General features: G+C 27.0%; 3 protein-coding genes and 1 non-coding gene across 4 annotated transcripts; 2 read left to right on the plus strand and 2 right to left on the minus strand.

The window, feature by feature from the left end:
* The first annotated feature begins 3,432 nt into the window (after positions 1–3,432).
* Positions 3,433–4,174, plus strand: LOC134831546 (protein C19orf12 homolog). The gene is made up of 2 exons (XM_063845298.1): positions 3,433–3,626; positions 3,698–4,174. The coding sequence occupies exons 1-2, from the start codon at positions 3,536–3,538 to the stop codon at positions 4,024–4,026; spliced, it is 420 nt and encodes a 139-aa protein (XP_063701368.1). The 5' UTR covers positions 3,433–3,535; the 3' UTR covers positions 4,027–4,174.
* Positions 4,175–4,251: 77 nt separating this feature from the next.
* On the minus strand, positions 4,252–5,836 carry LOC134829025 (odorant receptor 67d-like). Its single transcript, XM_063842017.1, has 7 exons — positions 5,829–5,836; positions 5,539–5,694; positions 4,860–4,932; positions 4,774–4,800; positions 4,619–4,708; positions 4,404–4,559; positions 4,252–4,341 (listed from the first exon to the last, which is right to left on the minus strand). The coding sequence occupies exons 1-7, from the start codon at positions 5,834–5,836 to the stop codon at positions 4,252–4,254; spliced, it is 600 nt and encodes a 199-aa protein (XP_063698087.1).
* Positions 5,837–9,370: 3,534 nt separating this feature from the next.
* On the minus strand, positions 9,371–9,452 carry Trnas-cga (transfer RNA serine (anticodon CGA)). Its single transcript has one exon. It is a non-coding gene; the product is annotated as a tRNA-Ser (tRNA).
* Positions 9,453–10,744: 1,292 nt separating this feature from the next.
* LOC134829556 (transportin-1) lies at positions 10,745–17,711 on the plus strand. The gene is made up of 7 exons (XM_063842659.1): positions 10,745–11,102; positions 11,288–12,136; positions 13,190–14,468; positions 14,928–15,023; positions 15,373–15,448; positions 16,880–17,054; positions 17,152–17,711. The coding sequence occupies exons 1-7, from the start codon at positions 11,004–11,006 to the stop codon at positions 17,257–17,259; spliced, it is 2,682 nt and encodes an 893-aa protein (XP_063698729.1). The 5' UTR covers positions 10,745–11,003; the 3' UTR covers positions 17,260–17,711.
* The last annotated feature ends 4,074 nt before the right edge of the window (positions 17,712–21,785 follow it).

Here is a 21,785-nt window from a genome sequence, read left to right on the forward strand (position 1 = left end):
CAGTTTTGAGTTATAAAATGATTAAAAATGATAAATTAGAGCCCTCTGACAAATTTTTATCCATTTGGAGCAAGATTTGACAAAAATTGCTTTGACACAGTTTTTGACATAGTTTTTGACACAGTTTTGCTCTTGATTTAGTTTTCAAATCAAAACTGTGTCAAAGAAAAAAAATTTTTTTAGTTTCAATTTTTTGGCAGTTTTGAGTTATAAAATGATTAAAAATGATAAATTAGAGCCCTCTGACAAATTTTTATCCATTTGGAGCAAGATTTGACAAAAATTGCTTTGACACAGTTTTTGACATAGTTTTTGACACAGTTTTGCTCTTGATTTAGTTTTCAAATCAAAACTGTGTCAAAAAAAAAATTTTTTTTCAGTTTCAATTTTTTGGCAGTTTTGAGTTATAAAATGATTAAAAATGATAAATTAGAGCCCTCTGACAAATTTTTATCCATTTGGAGCAAGATTTGACAAAAAACACATAGTTTTTGACACAGTTTTGCTCTTGATTTAGTTTTCAAATCAAAACTGTGTCAAAGAAAAAATTTTTTTTCAGTTTCAATTTTTTGGCAGTTTTGAGTTATAAAATGATTAAAAATGATAAATTAGAGCCCTCTGACAAATTTTTATCCATTTGGAGCAAGATTTGACAAAAATTGCTTTGACACAGTTTTTGACATAGTTTTTGACACAGTTTTGCTCTTGATTTAGTTTTCAAATCAAAACTGTGTCAAAGAAAAAAATTTTTTTTCAGTTTCAATTTTTTGGCAGTTTTGAGTTATAAAATGATTAAAAATGATAAATTAGAGCCCTCTGACAAATTTTTATCCATTTGGAGCAAGATTTGACAAAAATTGCTTTGACACAGTTTTTGACATAGTTTTTGACACAGTTTTGCTCTTGATTTAGTTTTCAAATCAAAACTGTGTCAAAAAAAAAATTTTTTTTCAGTTTCAATTTTTTGGCAGTTTTGAGTTATAAAATGATTAAAAATGATAAATTAGAGCCCTCTGACAAATTTTTATCCATTTGGAGCAAGATTTGACAAAAATTGCTTTGACACAGTTTTTGACATAGTTTTTGACACAGTTTTGCTCTTGATTTAGTTTTCAAATCAAAACTGTGTCAAAGAAAAAATTTTTTTTCAGTTTCAATTTTTTGGCAGTTTTGAGTTATAAAATGATTAAAAATGATAAATTAGAGCCCTCTGACAAATTTTTATCCATTTGGAGCAAGATTTGACAAAAATTGCTTTGACACAGTTTTTGACACAGTTTTGCTCTTGATTTAGTTTTCAAATCAAAACTGTGTCAAAGAAAAAATTTTTTTTCAGTTTCAATTTTTTGGCAGTTTTGAGTTATAAAATGATTAAAAATGATAAATTAGAGCCCTCTGACAAATTTTTATCCATTTGGAGCAAGATTTGACAAAAATTGCTTTGACACAGTTTTTGACATAGTTTTTGACACAGTTTTGCTCTTGATTTAGTTTTCAAATCAAAACTGTGTCAAAGAAAAAATTTTTTTTCAGTTTCAATTTTTTGGCAGTTTTGAGTTATAAAATGATTAAAAATGATAAATTAGAGCCCTCTGACAAATTTTTATCCATTTGGAGCAAGATTTGACAAAAATTGCTTTGACACAGTTTTTGACACAGTTTTTGACATAGTTTTTGACACAGTTTTGCTCTTGATTTAGTTTTCAAATCAAAACTGTGTCAAAAAAAAATTTTTTTTCAGTTTCAATTTTTTGGCAGTTTTGAGTTATAAAATGATTAAAAATGATAAATTAGAGCCCTCTGACAAATTTTTAGTTTTTCCATTTGGAGCAAGTCAAAGATTTGAAAAAAATTGCTTTGACACAGTTTTTGACATAGTTTTTGACACAGTTTTGCTCTTGATTTAGTTTTCAAATCAAAACTGTGTCAAAGAAAAAATTTTTTTTCAATTTCAATTTTTTGGCAGTTTTGAGTTTTAAAATGATTAAAAATGATAAATTAGAGCCCTCTGACAAATTTTTATCCATTTGAATCAAGATTTGACAAAAATTGCTTTGACACAGTTTTTGACACAGTTTTGCTCTTGATTTAGTTTTCAAATCAAAACTGTGTCAAAGAAAAAATTTTTTTTCAGTTTCAATTTTTTGGCAGTTTTGAGTTATAAAATGATTAAAAATGATAAATTAGAGCCCTCTGACAAATTTTTATCCATTTGGAGCAAGATTTGACAAAAATTGCTTTGACACAGTTTTTGACATAGTTTTTGACACAGTTTTGCTCTTGATTTAGTTTTCAAATCAAAACTGTGTCAAAGAAAAAAATTTTTTTCAGTTTCAATTTTTTGGCAGTTTTGAGTTATAAAATGATTAAAAATGATAAATTAGAGCCCTCTGACAAATTTTTATCCATTTGGAGCAAGATTTGACAAAAATTGCTTTGACACAGTTTTTGACATAGTTTTTGACACAGTTTTGCTCTTGATTTAGTTTTCAAATCAAAACTGTGTCAAAGAAAAAAATTTTTTTCAGTTTCAATTTTTTGGCAGTTTTGAGTTATAAAATGATTAAAAATGATAAATTAGAGCCCTCTGACAAATTTTTATCCATTTGGAGCAAGATTTGACAAAAATTGCTTTGACACAGTTTTTGACATAGTTTTTGACACAGTTTTGCTCTTGATTTAGTTTTCAAATCAAAACTGTGTCAAAGGAATAAATTTTTTTTCAGTTTCAATATTTTGGCAGTTTTGAGTTTTAAAATGATTAAAAATGATAAATTAGAGCACTCTGACAAATTTTTATCCATTTGGAGCAAGATTTGACAAAAATCGCTTTGACACAGTTTTTGACATAGTTTTTGACACAGTTTTGCTCTTGATTTAGTTTTCAAATAAAAACTGTGTCAAAGAAAAAATTTTTTTTCAGTTTCAATTTTTTGGCAGTTTTGAGTTTTAAAATGATTAAAAATGATAAATTAGAGCACTCTGACAAATTTTTATCCATTTGGAGCAAGATTTGACAAAAATCGCTTTGACACAGTTTTTGACATAGTTTTTGACACAGTTTTGCTCTTGATTTAGTTTTCAAATCAAAACTGTGTCAAAGAAAAAAAATTTTTTCAGTTTCAATTTTTTGGCAGTTTTGAGTTATAAAATGATTAAAAATGATAAATTAGAGCCCTCTGACGAATTTTTATCCCTTTGGAGCAATACTTGACAAAAATGGCTTTGACACAGTTTTAAAAAATGAAATTTATTACCTTCCAAATTTTTTGTTTGATAGATGCTCAAATTACTTTTCGCATAGAATTTTTCACGAAAATTCAAAATTCATAAAAAAATCTTCAAATTTTTAGAAATTTATATTCATCTGAAGTTATGGCTACCATAATTTATCATTTTCATTCGTCTCACATGTAGTACCGTATACCTTGAATTAGCGTAAAATTTAATTTAAGAGATAAACAAAAATAAAAAAAAAAACAAAACAATTTCACAATTTTCCAAATAAATTTTTTAACCTTCTACTTAACAAAAAATGCCTGTCGATACGGTAGAACTCATCAACGCCGTTTCCTTAATTTGTGACGAGCGCGAGATGCGAGTGACGATGAAGCAATCAGCTAAAGGTACGACCTTTAAACTTTTCTTTATCTCATGAATCATCGTCATCTCTCTCAAAAAAAAAAAATCTTCGCAGGAGCAGCAATTACGGGCGCCACAGCTTTTCTTGGCGGCGTTTTGGGAGGTCCCGTTGGATTGGCAGCAGGTGCAATTCTCGGCGGTGTCGGATCTGCGTACAAAATGCAAGGATGGAAACCTTTGGGAGAAATTCTGAGGAACGATTTGACGCCGACACAGCGAGAAAGACTCCAAAGTCACATAATGGCAGCTGTGCGAGATGTTGGACCGCAGGATTTGGCGCTTTTGATTCCGATCATCATGGGAGATGCAGCTGTTCAAACGGCAGTTTTGAGAACAGTCACGAGTTTTGTGACGAATGAAATGGGTCTGAGGATGATCGATTGATGGATGGTCCATGATAATTTTTTTTGTACATATTTATTGATGCTGTGCTCTCAAAAACGTTCTTGTGACATAGATTTAAGGAAAATACGAAATTTTTAGAGAAAATATATCAACCAAAGTCGATTTTTGTAAAAAATTTGACATTTTTCTTGAAAACTTGAAAGCAGTTTTGTACTTAAAAGCTTTACTTTAAGCCTCAAAATGTAAAATTTTTCATTTTTTCGTCTAATTTTCCCCTTCCAAGAGTTTTTCAACTGCTTTTTCGTCAATAAACGACAAGAACATCATGTAGAAAGAATACATTTTGTTGATAATCTAAAAAAAAAATTAAAAAAATTAAATTTTGAACAAAAAATCCTAAAAACATAAAAAATCACTTCTTTAGCAGTTGCCACGCTCAAAGGAGCAATTCCGCCAATCGACAAAAAATTTGGATTTTGCGCCTTTTTGAACATTATTAAAAATTCCAATGCACGCTCCTTCTTCAAACAATACCACGGAATTTCATAAATGGCTTCGACAGCACGTTCACTCTAAAATAAAAAAAAATCAATTAAAAAATCTCACATGCGATTAAAAAATTAATAATCACGGCATTTTCAATGATTGTTCCCACAGTGCAGAACAAGAGAAACTGCACGAACGCTGCAAAGCCGAGGCTGTAACCGGGAAACCAGAATTTCTGAAAGAAAATTCACAAAAATTTTAATTTTTTTTTGTGGTATTTTTGGGAAATTTTTGACTTACGAAGGTTTCGACGAACAAGAGAGCGACCTGAAATGAGATATTTTTGATAAAAAGTGTTGAAAATTTTTAAAATTGAAATAACTTACGCAAGTAAAATTTGTTGCAAAAACTTCAAAAAAACAAATGTTCGTGTACAAATCATCGTGATTGTTTAAAAAGCTGAAAAAATAATTTTGAAAAAAAAATTAAATGTTATTCTTGAGTAAAAATATTCAGATTGATTTTAAAAATTTGAAGCTAATTTTTGAAATAATTTTAATATTTTTTTGTGAGATTTTTTTTTCGATGTACAGGAGCCATTTAAAGATGTTAGCGAAAAAAATTTATCAAAAAAAATTTCAGCCAAAATTAAATTAAAAATTGTTTTTTTTTCAGAGTTAATTTTTTATTGAAAATATTTTTTTTAAATAAAAAAATAAATAAAAAATATTAGGTATTTTTAAATTTTTGATTTTTTTTTAATTTCGAAAAAAAAATAATTTTAAATTAATTAAATTAAAAAAATATTTAAATAAAATATTAATAAATTTAAATTAAATTAAATTTTAAATAAAAATTAGTTTTTTTTCTAAATCAAAAAAATATTTAATTAAAATATTAATAAAATTAAATTAAATTAAATTTTAAAATTTTAAATAAAAATTATTTTTTTTTCTAGATTGAAGCATATTTAACTTAAGTTAAATTAATTAATTTAAATAATAAAATTAAATAATAATTGATTAAATTTATTTTTTTTCATAATTAAAAAAAAAAATAACTTACGTTATCATGTATTCGTGCTCAATTATGATATTCCGAAGCATAAGTTTGATTTTTCTTTCGTATTTTTCATCTCCATCGTATTGAAGCTCTTCAGACAATTCCTTTAACGAAACCTCGAAAAGTTCACACAAGCATTTATAATGAGCAGTTACGACCCTAAAAGTTGAAAAATTAAAATTTTTAAAGAAATTATCAGAAAAATTCTTAATTTTTGGACTTTAATCGACACAAAAGTTGATTTAAATGTATTTTTTTAATTTTTCAATAAAAAATGATCATTTAGCACTCACATGAACATAATATCCACTGCCATCAACCCCATAACACTATAAAACATAATAATAAATTGATAAATCATGTTGAACGTGTACGAAAACCACGATCCATCCGTAAATCCCATGACCAAAAGTTCCATCTGTAAGAAAAATCATCAAATTTCTTCAAAAAAACTTAAAAATTTTCATGACTTACGAACATTGTAACCTTCCCATGGTCAAAAATGTAGATCAACAAGGGAAAACTTAGTAATCCAGCAACCGCATTTACATACAAAAACCGAAAAATGATGTAAATCATGTCACACCGACTATAACAAACATTCAAAATTTTCTTCCTTTCCTCGCCAACTTGATATTTCGCATGAATCTGCACTATTTGCTGCCCCATTTTGTACAACAAGTCCCGATTGATGTACGAATAGTACAATTTTGCCATAGATTGCAGGTCAATGCCGTAATAAGCGAACACCAAAAACGCATCCAAGTACTTGCCGCGCTTGTAATGCACAAATTGCGTGAAAACGAAGCAAACGAAGGTAAAAGCCCCCAAAAAGACCGTTATAAAAGTACGAAAATCCGCCTTGTAGTCCTTCCGGAGCATGTTACAGCCGATAATTGTACACAAATCGTCAATTTTCTTGTGCATTTCGACCATTTTCGGGTAAGTATTTGCATCTTTTTCCTGATCAAAGAGACGCTTCAACTTGATTTTGATGAAATTCATCGCCGGAGAGTCACTTTTTGGTCTGAAATGAAAGAAATTTCGATGAGAACTGCGAATATGAATGCGTGAAAGACGATTTTTATAGAATTTCTTGCACGAAATGAGAATTTGACAGTTGTTGCGAGTTTTTTAGGGTTTAATTAACGGTTCTGAGGAAAAAATGAAAGATAAAAAATATCGATCGATGGTTCTTGAAAAGTTATTGATACAAGTTCAAGTCTCAAGAGCAGTTTTTATGGGAAAATGTGATGAATTAATGTCCTTCAGTGAAATCTTCAAAGGATTTATAACGTTGAGGACCTAAAATATCATGAAAAATTTAAATTTTTTGAACAAAATTGTCATAAGAGCTCCGAAAAGTAACAAAAAATTCTTTTTTTTAATCAAAATCTTCAAGATTCGTCATCTTAGCTTTCGAAATTGACCAAAAATCTTAAAATTTTAGATATTCTTATACGAAAAATCAACTTTTTGCTTACTTCAGCATCGATTTTCGTCTTTTAAGCCAAGAATTTTACCATATTTGAACTGATAAGTTGATAAAAATGTAATTTTTCGAACAGATTTTTCGTTATTTATCAATTTTACTTTCAAAATGGATCAAAAATTATCAGAAATTCTAAACTTTTCATATTTTTGATAAATTATTAGCTCGAAAAAATTACCTTTTGCACATTTTTACGTCTCTTCATCACGTGATGCCTTTCTAAAAATCCAAATTCAAGCCTTGCAATTCAAAGTTGTTGCCCGTTCTTGACATTCAACTAATTGCCGAGCCCTTTTTTGCCGCCAATTACCCTTTAAAACGACAAATGTTCCATTCTCACGTCAAATCAAGGCTTTAAAAGACACGAAAATGGAAAATTTCCTCCATTTCTCGTCAAATTGATTCACGATGAACTACTGGAAACGTCGATTCAAGCGTCTCTTCGACGACAGCCTCGATGACAACACGTACCCGAAGATGCAGGCGCTTCACACGAAACTCGACAGTTTGTGCACCGTTCTCGGGTGCAACGTCATCAGATCTCTCGATTGGAAACCCGACATCCGAACGTATTGGGCTTGGTTTCTCATCGGATGCACACTCGTTTGCGCCAGTTACACGCAGTGGATTTACTTTATGCGCGGAAAATATTTGGACATGTTTTTGTGCTTCATTTATTACGGGATGGACTTTCAAGTTGCCGCAAAAATGTACTATTCGATCACAAAACGGGAGCTTTTATATGCTGTCAGTCATCAAATGGTGCAAATTCACGCAAAATATCAATATGGCGAAGAAAGGATTCGGATTTTAAATGTTTGCTTCAATCGATGCGATAAATTGTACAAAATTATTCGATTTTTGTATATTAATTGCATGATTGGGTTCTTGAGTTTTCCGTTGATTATTTATATTTTTACGAAGGAAAGGACGATGTTTGTAAGTTTTTTTTTCTAAAATTTAAAAATTCAAAAATAATTATTTTATTTAAAAAAAAAATTAAATTTAAATTAATTAATTTTTTTAAAATAATTTTGAAAATTAATTTTAGATATATTTAACAAAAAATTAAAAATTTTAAAAAATTAATTTATTTAATTATTTATTTTGAACAGATTCAAGTTTTAGTTATTGGATTTACCGAAGATACGACGTTCAACTACATCGTTAATATGCTTTATCAACTCATTATAATGATATGGACCCTCGTTGGACTGCTAGCTTGTGATATTGTGTTCTTGTAAGTATTGAAAATAGTTAAATTTTATCAATTTTAATTTTAAAAATTGAGTTTTACTTCGTGCGAGGACCGAAAATATTAATTTTTAATGAAAATTTTTCAAAAATTTAAATATAAATAATAAAAAAATAAATTTTTTACGAAATTTCTTAATTTTAGATGCGTTACAGCTCATTACGTATGCTTGACAGACCTTTTTGAAGTCGGTTTGAAAGAATTGGCGAACGAGCTGAAGTACGATGGAAGCTGGAAGTACAAAAAACGGATAAAAAATATGTTAAAAACGATCATTATCGAGCATGAGTACATGAATACGTGAGAAAATTGAAGAAATATTTTGAGAAATTTACCTGAAATTCAAGTTTTTGTAGTTTTTTGAATGATCAAGATGATTTGTACACAAACATTTGCTTTTTTGAGATCGCTGCGACGAATTTTATTTGCGTAAGTGCTTTAAAGGGTTCCAAAAATTACAAAAAATTGTTAAAAGTTTCTTTTCAGATCACTCTTTTGTTCGTGGAGACATTCGTAAGAAATGAAATTTAAAATTTTTTCACAATAAATTGATTTTTTTTCAGATTTTTTGGTTTCCTGGCTACGGACTTGGCTTAGCAACTCTCGTTCAATTCCTTCTTTTTTGTACTGTTGGAACTGTTGTTGAAAATGCCGTGAAAATTTCATAATTTTTAATTATTTTTTATAAAATTAAATTTTTTTCCTCATATTTTTTTAGAGCGAACGTACAATGCATGCCATTTACGATGTCCCATGGTACTTTTTCGAGAAGGAACGTGCTTTGGAGTTCTTGATAATGTTTCAAAAGGCTCAAAATCCGAGCTTTTTATCAATTGGAGGGCTAAAACCGTTGAGTGTGGCAACAGCAAAGGAAATTTTGAACACGATGTATTCTCATTACACGATGTTTTTGTCATTTATTGACAATTCTGCTGCTGAAAAGCTATTGGGGAAACAAAGTTAAAAATTAAGATTCAAAATTTGCTTCAAGTTGAAATATAAAATTTTTGTCTCACATTTAAACAGAAAAAAAAGTTTTTTGGGTGAAATTTTAAATTTTTCGAAAAAAAAAACTAAGAAAAAAAAATCGCAGCCGGTAGGATTCGAACCTACGCTCCCAGAGGGAATCTGATTTCGAGTCAGACGCCTTAACCACTCGGCCACGACTGCTGTAGCGTATACGTGTGCTGTTTAAGAACGAGTTACATGATCTGTAAAAAGCTGAAGATTATCTGAATCCTTCTTTACTTCAAATGAGATTTTTTCATATTTTTTGGCTTTGAATTTCAGTCTTGAAAAATTATTCCTTTTCTAATTATTTAATTAAATTTTAAAAAAATTATTAAATTAAATTTTTGATAAGTTTAGTGAAAACTTTTTATATTCTGTTTTGAATTTTTTTTTTTATTTTGAAAATATTTTTAAAAAATTTTATTTGGGAAAATGAAAAATTATTTTTGATTAATTTTTTTTAAATTAATTGTAAAAGTGTTAAAATTTTAAATTAAATTAATTTTAATTTTTTTTCAATTTAGTAAATTTAAACCGAAATTCTTCAAATTTTTATTTAATTTTTTAATTAAATATATTCGGAGCAGTGAGAATTCATGAATTTATGCTTGGTTTGAATTGATTAGAATAGATTTTTTTGCAATATTTTACCTAAAATTAGACAAATTATCAATTTTATTGGATTTCTCTCATATTCAAGTCCTCGGTATCAGTTTTGATAAAGAAAAGAAAGAAAATTACGTCTTTTGATGTTTAAAAATTTCTTCGGGTTACTTGCTTGTGACCTCTATTTCCTGTAAGAAATTTCTTATTTGAAATTCGATACATTTAAAAATTTTTTTTTTTTTTTTTAAATTTTAATTTTTTTTATAGTTTTTTAAAGAAATTGACCCTAAATGCCATTTTAGAGGTTTCGTGATACAATTTTATTAAAAAATATGAGAATTTCATCGTTAAGTCTCAAAATCCATATTTTGGTCGATCGGAGATCCGTTTTTATCATTTATTGATGACTTTACTGAGGAAAATCTGTTAAAAAATAAAAATTAATATTCCAAGTTGTTAAAATTAAATTTTTATCTGACATTTGCTACTCACAAAATAAAACTTTCCTTCAGAATTTTATTAATTTTTATAAAATTAGTTCAAAAAACTAAATTTTAAGCTTAAAAATTAGAATTTTCCTACATAAATTGATGAATTTTAAGCAAATTTTCAATTTTTCGACTCAAAAAACCAATTTTCCGCCTAAATCTCCCACACAACTCATACAGCATACAAATCCCAATGAAAAAATGCAATTTCCATCACACAAAATGCATCCTGTGACAACAACACTACACACGATACGCCTTTCCATACACCTCCGTACCGCAAACAAATGAAAACTGGTCTCTTTTATCACTATCATTCGTCTCAAAGTAACAAGTTGAATTAGCAGAGCGCGACTTTCGACGCCAAATAACGAGAACACATTTTTCTCGCATTTTATTTTAAGCCAATTCCGACTGCAAAACCGCAAAATAAACCCAAAAACACGCAAAAGGTCACAGATCTCGTGCCGAAAAACAATTAAAGTTGCAAAAAACGCGCGAAACGCCCCGCAATTGTGCGAAAAAAGCGAGACAAAAAATTGTCGCATCACACACAGCAGAAAAAATTGGATCGATAAATGCGCTGGATCAATAAAAGCCATAGACGAGAATAAAAATGAGTTGGGAACCGCAACCAGAGGGTCTGAACCAGATCATTACGCTGCTGAAGCAATCACAGTCGACAGATAACAACGTTCAACGGGCAGTGCAGCAGGTAATTTTTTGTCATTGAGCGAATTTTCCCGTCGCTCGCGTTTTTTTTTTTTTTTGAGGTTGAGGTTGAATGCCATTCGTTTGTGTGTGTGGCGTGCATTTGTATGCGACACATACGCTTCATCACAAGACGATTTTTTTTCTGATGAATCATTTTATTTACGTTTTTTGGTGTTTTTTTTGCAGAAATTGGAGGAGCTCAACCAATATCCGGACTTTAATAATTACCTAATTTACGTTTTGACGAAGCTAAAAACGCAAGATGAGCCAACGCGATCCTTGTCCGGACTGATTTTGAAGAACAACATTCGCTTGCATGGCACGCAGTTGCAAACGTCGATCATCGAGTACATCAAACAAGAGTGTCTCATGGCTCTGGGAGACCCTTCGCCGCTAATTCGAGCGACTGTCGGCATAATTATCACCACAATCGCCAATAAAGGAGGTCTTCATACGTGGCCCGAACTTTTGCCGTCACTTTGCGACATGCTAGACTCGCAGGAATACAGCGTTTGTGAAGGCGCCTTCGGAGCATTGCAGAAAATTTGCGAAGATTCTGCCGATATTTTGGATAGTCCGACACTGAATCGCCCGCTGAACGTCATGATACCGAAATTTTTGCACTTTTTCCGACATTCGAGTCCGAAAATTCGCTCGTTGGCTATTGCGTGCATCAATCACTTCATTATTAATCGAACGCAGGCATTGATGGTGCATATCGATACGTTTATCGAGAATTTGTTCCATTTGTCGAGCGATGAGGACCGGGAGGTGCGAAAAAATGTATGTCGCGCACTCGTGATGCTGCTGGAAGTGAGAATGGATCGACTCATGCCTCATATGCCGCAAATTATTGAATATATGTTGATTCGAACGCAAGATACGGACGAGACGGCGTTGGAAGCGTGCGAATTTTGGCTCACGCTTGCCGAGCAAACTGTTTGCAAGGAGGTTTTGGGTCCTTATTTGGCGCAATTGGCTCCTGTTTTGATTCGTGGCATGAAGTATTCCGATATTGATATCATTATTTTGAAGGTAAGATATGAAAAGTTTGATTTTTTAGCAGAAAATGTTTCAAATTTTAATTTAAAGAGAATTAAAATATTTTTTTTATTATTTTTAAAATTGAAAATCATCATAAAAATGTCTAAAAATTTAAACTTTTGAAAAAAACCTATAAAAAATTTAATTTTTTGACCTTCGGAACAATGAAAAAGGAAAAAAATTGAATATCGATTATGAAAAAGAAAAAAATTTCATTTAAATTTCCTAAAATTTTGTATTTTTTATGAATTTTTCGTGAAATTTAAGACAAAATTAAACATTTTTCACAAAAAAAAAAAAAAAAATGAAAAAAAAAATAACTTTAAATAATATTAAATAATTTTTAAAATTTAATTTTTTTATAAAATTCAATTTTTTTAAGTAAATTCTATAAAAAATTGAAAAATCTATAATTTGAATATTTTTGTTAAAAATAAAAGTTGAAAAAAAAAGAATTAAAATAAAAAAAATATTATTTTAATTTTTTACAATTTTTTTTAAATTAAAAATTGGTTAAAAATTTATAAAAATTAAAATATTTTCTTTAAAAATATTAAGAACTTAAAAAATAAAAAAAAATAAAATTCATTAAAAATTGTCTAAAATTTTATTATAAAATTAAAAATCTCTTTCAAAAAATAAAATTTAAATAATTTTTTTAATTTTTCAAATAATTAATCTAAATATTTGATACTCAATATTTCTCCAAAAAATGAAAAAAACAAAATCAAAATATTTTTTATAATTACATTTTTGACTCAAATTGGGCAAAAAAAGCTAAAAAATCTTTGAAAAAAAAGAATTAAAAATTATTTTAAAAAATTTTAAAAACTCATAAATGTTGGCTAAAATTTTATTTAAAAATAATTTGTTAAAAAATTAAAGAAAAATATAAAAAAATGTTTAAACACTAAAAAATTTAAAAAAAAAAAAAATTATTAAAATTTTGCCTTTTTTAATAATTTTTTGGTTTATAAAAATGTGAAAAATTTTTAAAAATTACTTTTTATGAGAAAAATCTAATAAAAATTTTAATTTTTACAGGGCGACGTTGAAGAAGACGAAATGATCCCGGATCGTGAGGAAGACATCAAACCCCGTTTCCACAAATCCCGAAGTCATCACGTGCGCTCGTCGAGTATCTCCGAAGGACATTCCGGCGAACATGGCGAAGAATCTGACGACGAAGACGGCTTAGATGACGACAGCAACTTAACGGATTGGAATTTGCGAAAATGCTCGGCAGCAGCTTTGGATGTTCTCGCAAACGTCTTCAAAGAAGAATTTTTGCCGATTCTCTTGCCCATCCTCAAAGAGACACTTTTCCACGAACAATGGGTCATCAAGGAAAGCGGAATTTTGGCTCTCGGTGCTATTGCCGAAGGTTGTATGCAGGGAATGGTTCCCCATTTGCCCGAATTGATCCCGTATCTGATTTCTTGCTTGTCGGATAAAAAGGCGCTCGTGCGGGCAATTACTTGTTGGACATTGTCTCGATACGCACATTGGGTTGTGACACAACCGCACGAGTTGTACTTGAAACCGCTGATGGAAGAGTTGCTAAAACGCATTCTTGACGCCAATAAACGCGTGCAGGAAGCAGCTTGTTCCGCTTTTGCGACACTCGAGGAGGAAGCGTGCACCGAACTTGTCCCGTATCTCGGTTTTATTCTCAAAACGTTGGTTTTCGCCTTCAGCAAATATCAACACAAGAATTTGCTGATCCTCTACGATGCGATTGGCACGTTAGCTGACTCCGTGGGACATCATTTGAACACAGACGAGTACATAAATCTCCTCATGCCGCCATTAATTCAAAAATGGAACATGTTGAAAGACGAAGATAAGGACCTATTTCCGCTTCTTGAGTGTTTATCGAGTGTTGCCACAGCTTTGCAATCCGGATTTTTGCCATATTCGGAGCCCGTGTACCGGAGATGCATCAATCTTATTCAACAAACGCTCAACCAGGATCTCGCAAGTACCGCGAGCCCGGGGCAATTTGAGATTCCCGACAAGGATTTCATGATTGTGGCGTTAGATTTATTGTCGGGACTCGCGGAGGGACTCGATGGACATATTGAAACGTTGGTTGTCAGTAGTAATATTATGCAGTTGTTGTATCAGTGTATGCAGGATTCCATGCCGGAGGTCAGACAATCATCATTTGCCCTCTTGGGGGACTTGACAAAGGCCTGTTTCGTGCATGTCGCGCCCTATATCGGACAATTTCTACCAATTTTGGGACAAAATCTCAATCCAGAGTATATATCAGTATGCAATAATGCCACGTGGGCTATCGGAGAAATTAGTATAAAATTAGGTGAGTTCGATAAAAATTATTAAAAAAAAATCTTCAAAAAAAAATTTAAAAATAATCTTAAAAAAATTAAAATATTTTAGAAAAGTTCTTTAAAAAAATATTTTTTTTTTAAATTATAAAAATTATTAAAAATATTTATTTTTTTTATTTTTTAAGTATCGAAATAATTAAACTTTTTTATTAAATAAAAAAAAATATTTCTTAAAATATTTATTGAAATTTCGAATAATTTTTTAAAATTAAAAAAAAAATAAAAATTTTTTAATTTATTAAATTCAAACTTTAATCTTTGAATTAAATAAATTAAGAAATTTTTATGTATTTTTTTAACTTTTAATTTTTTTACTTTATTTTAATTATTTTTTAAAAAACTTTTGAAATTTAATTAATTAAAAATTTTTAAGAATATTTTAAATCGTGAAAAAACTTAAAAATTAATCTTTAATAAATTTATTTCAGGTGCTGAGACAAAACCATATATTCCCGTCGTCCTTCACCAACTAATTGACATCATAAACCGGCCAAATACTCCGAAAACTTTACTTGAAAACACAGGTAAATATATAAAAACAATTTAAAATTCAAGGCATGAGATCGCGTTTCATCAAAAAAAAAAAACCTTCGAAAAAACGCAAAAATTATGACAGACCTACCACCCATATTTCCTTACATATTTCGTTTTTTTGCCAACAACGCTCAAAAACAAAAAAATAATTTTTTTGTCTTATGAATTTGTATACATTTTCATGGTTTTTCTAATGATTTTTGTGTGTGTTTCAAAAAAAAAAGTAAAAAAATAATTTTATTTAAATTCATAAATTTAGAGATAATTTAAAAAAAAAACAACAAAAGCAGCAAACATTTTTTTCTTTTTTTCTTCTTTTCTGTTTTTATTCTTTTTTAGCCATAACAATCGGTCGCCTAGGTTTTGTGTGCCCTCTAGATGTGGCTCCCTCATTACAACAGTTTGTACGGCAGTGGTGTGTAAATTTATTTAAAATTTATTATTATTAATTAAATTAATTCATTTATTATCATATAGTTATTTATTTATCCATTTGTTCAAAATCATTCCAGAACAAACCTAAAATTTAAGATATTTTTATTTTAACCTGAAAAATAATTCATTTTTAATTTTTAAAATTAATTTTGAGGAAAATGTTAATTGAGAGTTAAAAAATTATTTAAAAATTATTTTATTTTTTTAAATTTTTTAACTTTCAAAAATATTTTTTTGAAATTTTTCAATGTTTTATTATTTATTTTTGGAACAAATTTTTAATATTTATTATTTTTCACTCAAAAAATTTTTCGGATATCAGTATAACGAAAATTTACTTCAGATATTTCGGGGAAATGCTTCACTTTTTTAATTGGTGTTGGATTATCTGACGATATCTAAAATTAATTTTAATAGAAATTTTTAAAGAATAATTTTCAATACTCGAAAATTAATAAAAAAAATTAATTTTTAATTAATTTAATTAAATTTTAATTAATTTATTAATTAATTTTAATTATTTAATTGAAAAAAAAAATGAATTTCTTACAATTATATTTTATTTTTTAATATAAATTAAGATTATTTAATTAATTAAATTAAATTTTAAAAATTATTTAAAAAAAAATAATTTAATTAATTAATTTGATTAATTTTTAATTATTCATTTATTTAATTAATTTAAATACTATTTAATTAATTATTTAAAAAAAATTAAAAATTATTAAAAAAAATTATTAATTTTTAAAAATTTAATTTAAATTTAATTAATTATTTTTTTAAAATTATATTCTTAAATATTAATAATTTTAACCAATCGTCTCCATCAAATAATTTAAATATAAATTTTCAGTTATCCTGATATCCTTGCATCATTTCGCATTTCACAAATTATTTTTTTCACGCTTTCACGTTATACATTACGTTTTTTGTAGCTACCTTTATTTTCCATTAATTATTCTTTGTATGTACCGTAAAATGTTAATTACAACACAATATTTTATTATATATACATTTTATCTTTTGTTCGGACCACGAAAACATGAAAGCCAAAATTTTTTCATTGTTTTCAGCCAAAAAACCGCCAAAAATCACTTTTGATTGTCCTGTGTGACATTTATTTTTTGTCTTTTGTGTACTTACTCTCTCAATATTGTTTACATAAAACCATAGTTTCCTCATCTTATAATCGAAACAAAAACGAACAAAAATTTAATTTAGATTGATTTTTTGCACTTTTGATTAATTTCAACGTAAAAACTGTTGTATCGACGAAAAGTCCAACGAGGAAAAATACCAAAAAATTTGTGTTGTGATCTACATAAAAAAAAATAATCTACTACTAACAACATTCCAGATTTCATATGAAAAATTAATTTTTAATGATTTTTTTAAAATTTTTCTCTTGAAGGTGTATATCTCTAAGGAACATACGTGACAATGAGGAAAAAGATTCAGCTTTCCGCGGAATGTGTCAAATGATAACGGTAAATCCCGTGGGAGTTGTGCCAGATTTTATCTTCTTTTGTGATGCGGCGGCGTCGTGGATGAATCCGCAACCGGATTTGCATGAAATGCTCAAGAAGGTGAGTTTCCGAGAAATTTTGATTTTTTAAAATTCCTCAAAAAACACGTTCTTCTAATAAATTGAGATAAATTAATCGAAAACGTGACATTTTTCAGATATTACATGGTTTCAAGACACAAGTTGGCGAAGAAAATTGGCGCCGTTTTGTCGATCAGTTCCCGGCACAATTGTCCGAACGACTCGGGCAATTATACGAGATCTAAAAAAACGAAGAAAAGGTATTTACAATGATATTTTATTAAAAAAAACACAAAAAATGCAAAATTGTAAATATTGAACACAAAACACTCACACAAACAAGTTATATTTGCTATAACACGATCACACAATTGATGTTATACTACTAGCCTAACGGTTGACTGCGTAACGAAGACAGGGAAGAAGATAGGATGGTTGTTCAACAAAAATTGGATTATTTTTTAAATAAGTTAGGGCAAAAAATTGAAAAAAAAATTTTTTAGATATTAACATTTTTTTTAGTGAGACAAAAAAATTATTAAGTTAGAATTCGATTTTATTTATTTCAACTGTTGGGCTGTTATTCTACAAAAAAAAAATAAAAGAAAAAAATAATTGATATTGTAAAAAAAAATTTTCATTAAAAAATTATTTAAAAAAAAAAAAATAAATTAATTAAGGGATAAAAGTTGAGAATTTTAACGTACATTTTTTGATAGTTTTGGTGTGATGATAACTAAATTTTAGAAAATCAATTAAAAACTGATAACTCTTACACCTACTAACTTTGCTCTCTTCAATAAGGAAATAAAAGATTGAAGGAGCTCGGATTCAATTATATAACAAAAAAAATCAACAAATAAAAAAATTCAAGATTCTGTAAAAATTGCAATTAATATTGACACATTTATTTTTTTAAGATCAGATATTTTTTATTACTCCCGTAACATCGTGATGTTGTTAGATTCAAATTTTAAAGTTTATTTTTAGCTTTGAGCTCTTCACAATTTAATACCTCGGAGTATTTTGATTAATTAATAAAAAAATATTTTAAGGCTTTTACATTCGTATTCTGAAAAAAAAATGAAAACTAATTTAAATATTTTTGTGAAAAATTTAAAATTAAAATTTAAAAAAAAAATTAAATTTTTATGAAACATAATAACAAAAACTCATTTTTTTTACTAATTCAAAAAAATAATTTAATAACTTAAAATTTATTTAAATTATTTAATTTAAATTAATTTAAAAAAATATTTTTAACGAAATCAAATCGACTTAAAATCATTTTTTTTTGTAAAAATATTAGGTACTAATTTAAAAAAAAAATTAAATATCAAATAATTAATCAAAACTAATTGATTATTTACTGAATTCAAATCAGATTTCATCCGAATTTAAAATTCATCCAAACAAAATTCAAATTTTTATTTAAAAGTTTCAAATTTTAAACAATTGAACTCTTCGATGCATAGTTTTTGAGAGTTCGGACCTTGAAAAAAAATATTTTAAAATAGAACGAAATAGAAGTACGAACAACATTGATTCACAAAATAATTTTTATTTTGAGGCATTTCGCGGATTCTTTATTATGATTTAATTTTTCAGAATTTTTTTTCATCACACCAAAAAAACAAAATTGTACGTTCAAAGTTTTTCAACAAACCCTTAAAAAAAATTAAAAAGCAATGATAAAAATTTATGAATGAACAACCACAACTTCTTCATTTCAACTCAAAAAATTAAAATTTAAAAATAAAATAATAACTTGTAACTTTTATTCATTAAACAGCAAAAAAAATGTGTGAGAAAAAAAATAAAAGGACGCTCATAATCTACAACTTAGGACTTTATATTTAACAATATAAAGATAAATGTATGCAACATTATGAAAAACTAGATAAAAAATATTAATATTAGCATGTAGGAAAAAAAAATATATAAATAATAAAAATAAACCTATTAAAAAAAAAGAAAAGAAAAACTGAAAGACTACGCGTAGAATTAAGAAATTTTTTAATCATTATTTATCGAAGGGTTATACTCGTGTCGTCGCGTTTTAATTTAAATTAATCTATTTATTAATTATATTAAACATATACAAAGGAAAACAATTGTGATCGGTCGGTTCGCTTAAAAAAAATAATTTTAGATCCTTTTTTATAATTTATCGTGTCGTCGTCGCCGTCGTCGTTCGTCATCATTCAAAGAAATAAAAAAAAAATCGTATCTCGGTCGGGAATCGTGTCGCGCGCGTTGGGAGCTTTAATTACTCATAGGAAATAAATAAGAAAAAAAATATATATTAGCGTTTATAACTTTATATACGTAGCGTCGCGTTCGCGTTTCATTGACACTCTTTTTTTTTCTTCAATTTTATCACCAACAACATCTCATTATTATTATAAAAAAAATATCCATCCGCTTTTTTTTGCATCAATAGTTTCTCAATCCACCGACAACTTTATTTTTTTACAACAAATACAAAAAAAAAATAAATAATTATCAATTTGTTATAAAAAAAAAAATTAAATAAAAGAAAAAAATAATTTTTATAAATATTTAATTAAATAAAAAAAAAATTAATTATGATGAGTGAATTGATTTGTTTTCAAAAAACAATGAAAAAAAAAATTATATTGAATCTGAAAAGCATTATTAAATTTATTAAAAAAAAAATAAACATACCACTCCCATATAGAGTATAAATTTAAAAAAAAGCAACTGAAAACAATCACGGTAGAAAATTCGTTTAAAAATATAGAGAAAGAACATTTTAAAAAATATTTTTTACTGAAAATGTTGGGTGAATGAAAAATATATTTATATATACATATAGTATAAATTGCAAATAATTAATAGTTAGCAAAAGAAAAAAATCGTATGAACTGTTATTTTGCCAAATCTTATTAAAAATACAAAAAAGGATGAAGTGTTAGTGAGAAAAAAAATATATATTTAATTAATTATGAATGAAACGAAAAAAAAAAATAGTTTAAATTTATTATATAAAATATACAAATTTTTACAGTTTATTTACAAATAATACTCTGTTTTTATCATTATTACCTATATTATATATTATATTGTATTATCTTCCCCTATGATGATGAAAAAAAATAAATATGGAAAAATATAGCACATAAATCATTTTAAAAAAAAATAAAATAATAATTAATAATATACACCTTTTAGCAGGTTATTTAGTAAAAAAATGGTCCTCTTAAAAAAAAAACAAATTGTGATATTTTTATAACACACAACAAAAGTAATTATATTAGACTGATTAATTAAAACAAAGTAATAAGATAGAAGTGACTTGTTGTTAACCGGATTAAAAGTTATAAAATTACTTTTTATAACTTTTACTTTTGTTAACATCAGTTTATTAAGCCTATTTAATTAAAATCACTCAATCACGTGCTTATTTTTTTCTTATTTTTGTGTGAAAAAGTATATTTTTTCTTTATGTATGCAACAAAAAATGCTTTATTTTTTATTAAATCAGTTTTTTCATATATATTATATATTTACAAAAAAAAAACATAAAATTATATAAAAAAAATATCTTATTATCATCAATCAATTATCAAAGTATATGTTATATAAATTATTATTCATTTCTGATTGGATTGTGCATTAAAATATTTTTCTTATAAATTATTACTTATATTATATATGTATATGAATTGTTATATTATCTTGATTTTTAAACGAATTTTTTACGTAAATTGATTTGTTTTCAATTGAAACTATTGTGTTATTATATTTATTATATATAATTTAGTATGGATTATTTATTGAGTCACATTACATTATAAAAAAGTAACAACTAAAAATTCACCGATGCAGTTTGGTCTCATATCTCAACTTTTAATTTCCTTCACCATTAAACTATTTCGGTCCTGTTAACTAATAGAAATTAAGCCTGGATTACTTAATGAAAAAAAAAATATTCAAGACAAAAATATCATTTTACGAAGAAACTACAAGACTTTTAATTGATAATTTTTAAACAAAACAAACTTTTTTCCTAAAATAAAAAAAATACCAACTAAGTATCATTTATTTTTTAAATTAAATATTAAAAGCCTAAATAGAAATTTTGTTGAAGACTAAAAAAATATTTTTAAAACTTTTTTTTAAAAAAGCAAATAAAATGTCAATAATGTAATACACAAAAAAGTACTAAAAAAATAATAATAATGAACAAAAAAATAAGAAACAAACGAATTAATAAGTTATACACGTTACAAAAAACCAGCCCCGGGGTCTGGTCGCGTCGCGTTTTATCGTCGCGTTATTTTTATTTTTCGTGATCGTTATCGTCGTGTCGTCGTCGTAAAAAAACGGGAAACTCGGGTGATTTTCATTTTAATAAAATAAAAAAAATATTATTATAATAATATTATAAAAATATATAAAATAGGAATAATATTAGAATAGATAAAAAAAAATAATTATAAGAAAAAAAATGTGTCATTTTAAAAAAAGCTTGATAGAGTATAATTTTATCACAAATAGACACCATTTTATGCAATGATGAGTAGAAAAGATGCTATTTCATATCATTTTGATAGATTGAACTTTTAAAAAGGAAATCTGATTTTACTGAAAATGATATGAAACATATGTAAGCACGTATCTTATAAAAAAATGTAACATGCAACTCCATTGTTAAATAAATAACAATTAAGAACAAATATTAATATGTATGAAATAAAAAAAATAATAAAATATAAAATAAAAAATGATGTGTTTTATTTAATTT

The sequence above is a fragment of the Culicoides brevitarsis genome, chromosome 2 (assembly GCF_036172545.1).
Source record: "Culicoides brevitarsis isolate CSIRO-B50_1 chromosome 2, AGI_CSIRO_Cbre_v1, whole genome shotgun sequence".
Taxonomy (NCBI): domain Eukaryota; kingdom Metazoa; phylum Arthropoda; class Insecta; order Diptera; family Ceratopogonidae; genus Culicoides; species Culicoides brevitarsis.

What these genes read in the sequence shown, in the direction of transcription:
- LOC134829025 (XM_063842017.1), bottom strand. An exon ending in TTGCAACAAATTTTACTTGC is followed by an intron (nt 4,801 to 4,859) that starts GTAAGTTATTTC and finishes ATCTCATTTCAG; the next exon opens with GTCGCTCTCTTGTTCGTCGA. An exon ending in GCGTGGCAACTGCTAAAGAA is followed by an intron (nt 4,342 to 4,403) that starts GTGATTTTTTAT and finishes TTTTTTTTTTAG; the next exon opens with ATTATCAACAAAATGTATTC.
- LOC134831546 (XM_063845298.1), top strand. Translation starts at nt 3,536, where the DNA reads ATGCCTGTCGATACGGTAGAACTCATCAACGCCGTTTCCTTAATTTGT. An exon ending in GATGAAGCAATCAGCTAAAG is followed by an intron (nt 3,627 to 3,697) that starts GTACGACCTTTA and finishes AAATCTTCGCAG; the next exon opens with GAGCAGCAATTACGGGCGCC.
- LOC134829556 (XM_063842659.1), top strand. Translation starts at nt 11,004, where the DNA reads ATGAGTTGGGAACCGCAACCAGAGGGTCTGAACCAGATCATTACGCTG. An exon ending in AGAAATTAGTATAAAATTAG is followed by an intron (nt 14,469 to 14,927) that starts GTGAGTTCGATA and finishes AATTTATTTCAG; the next exon opens with GTGCTGAGACAAAACCATAT. An exon ending in TGCATGAAATGCTCAAGAAG is followed by an intron (nt 17,055 to 17,151) that starts GTGAGTTTCCGA and finishes GACATTTTTCAG; the next exon opens with ATATTACATGGTTTCAAGAC.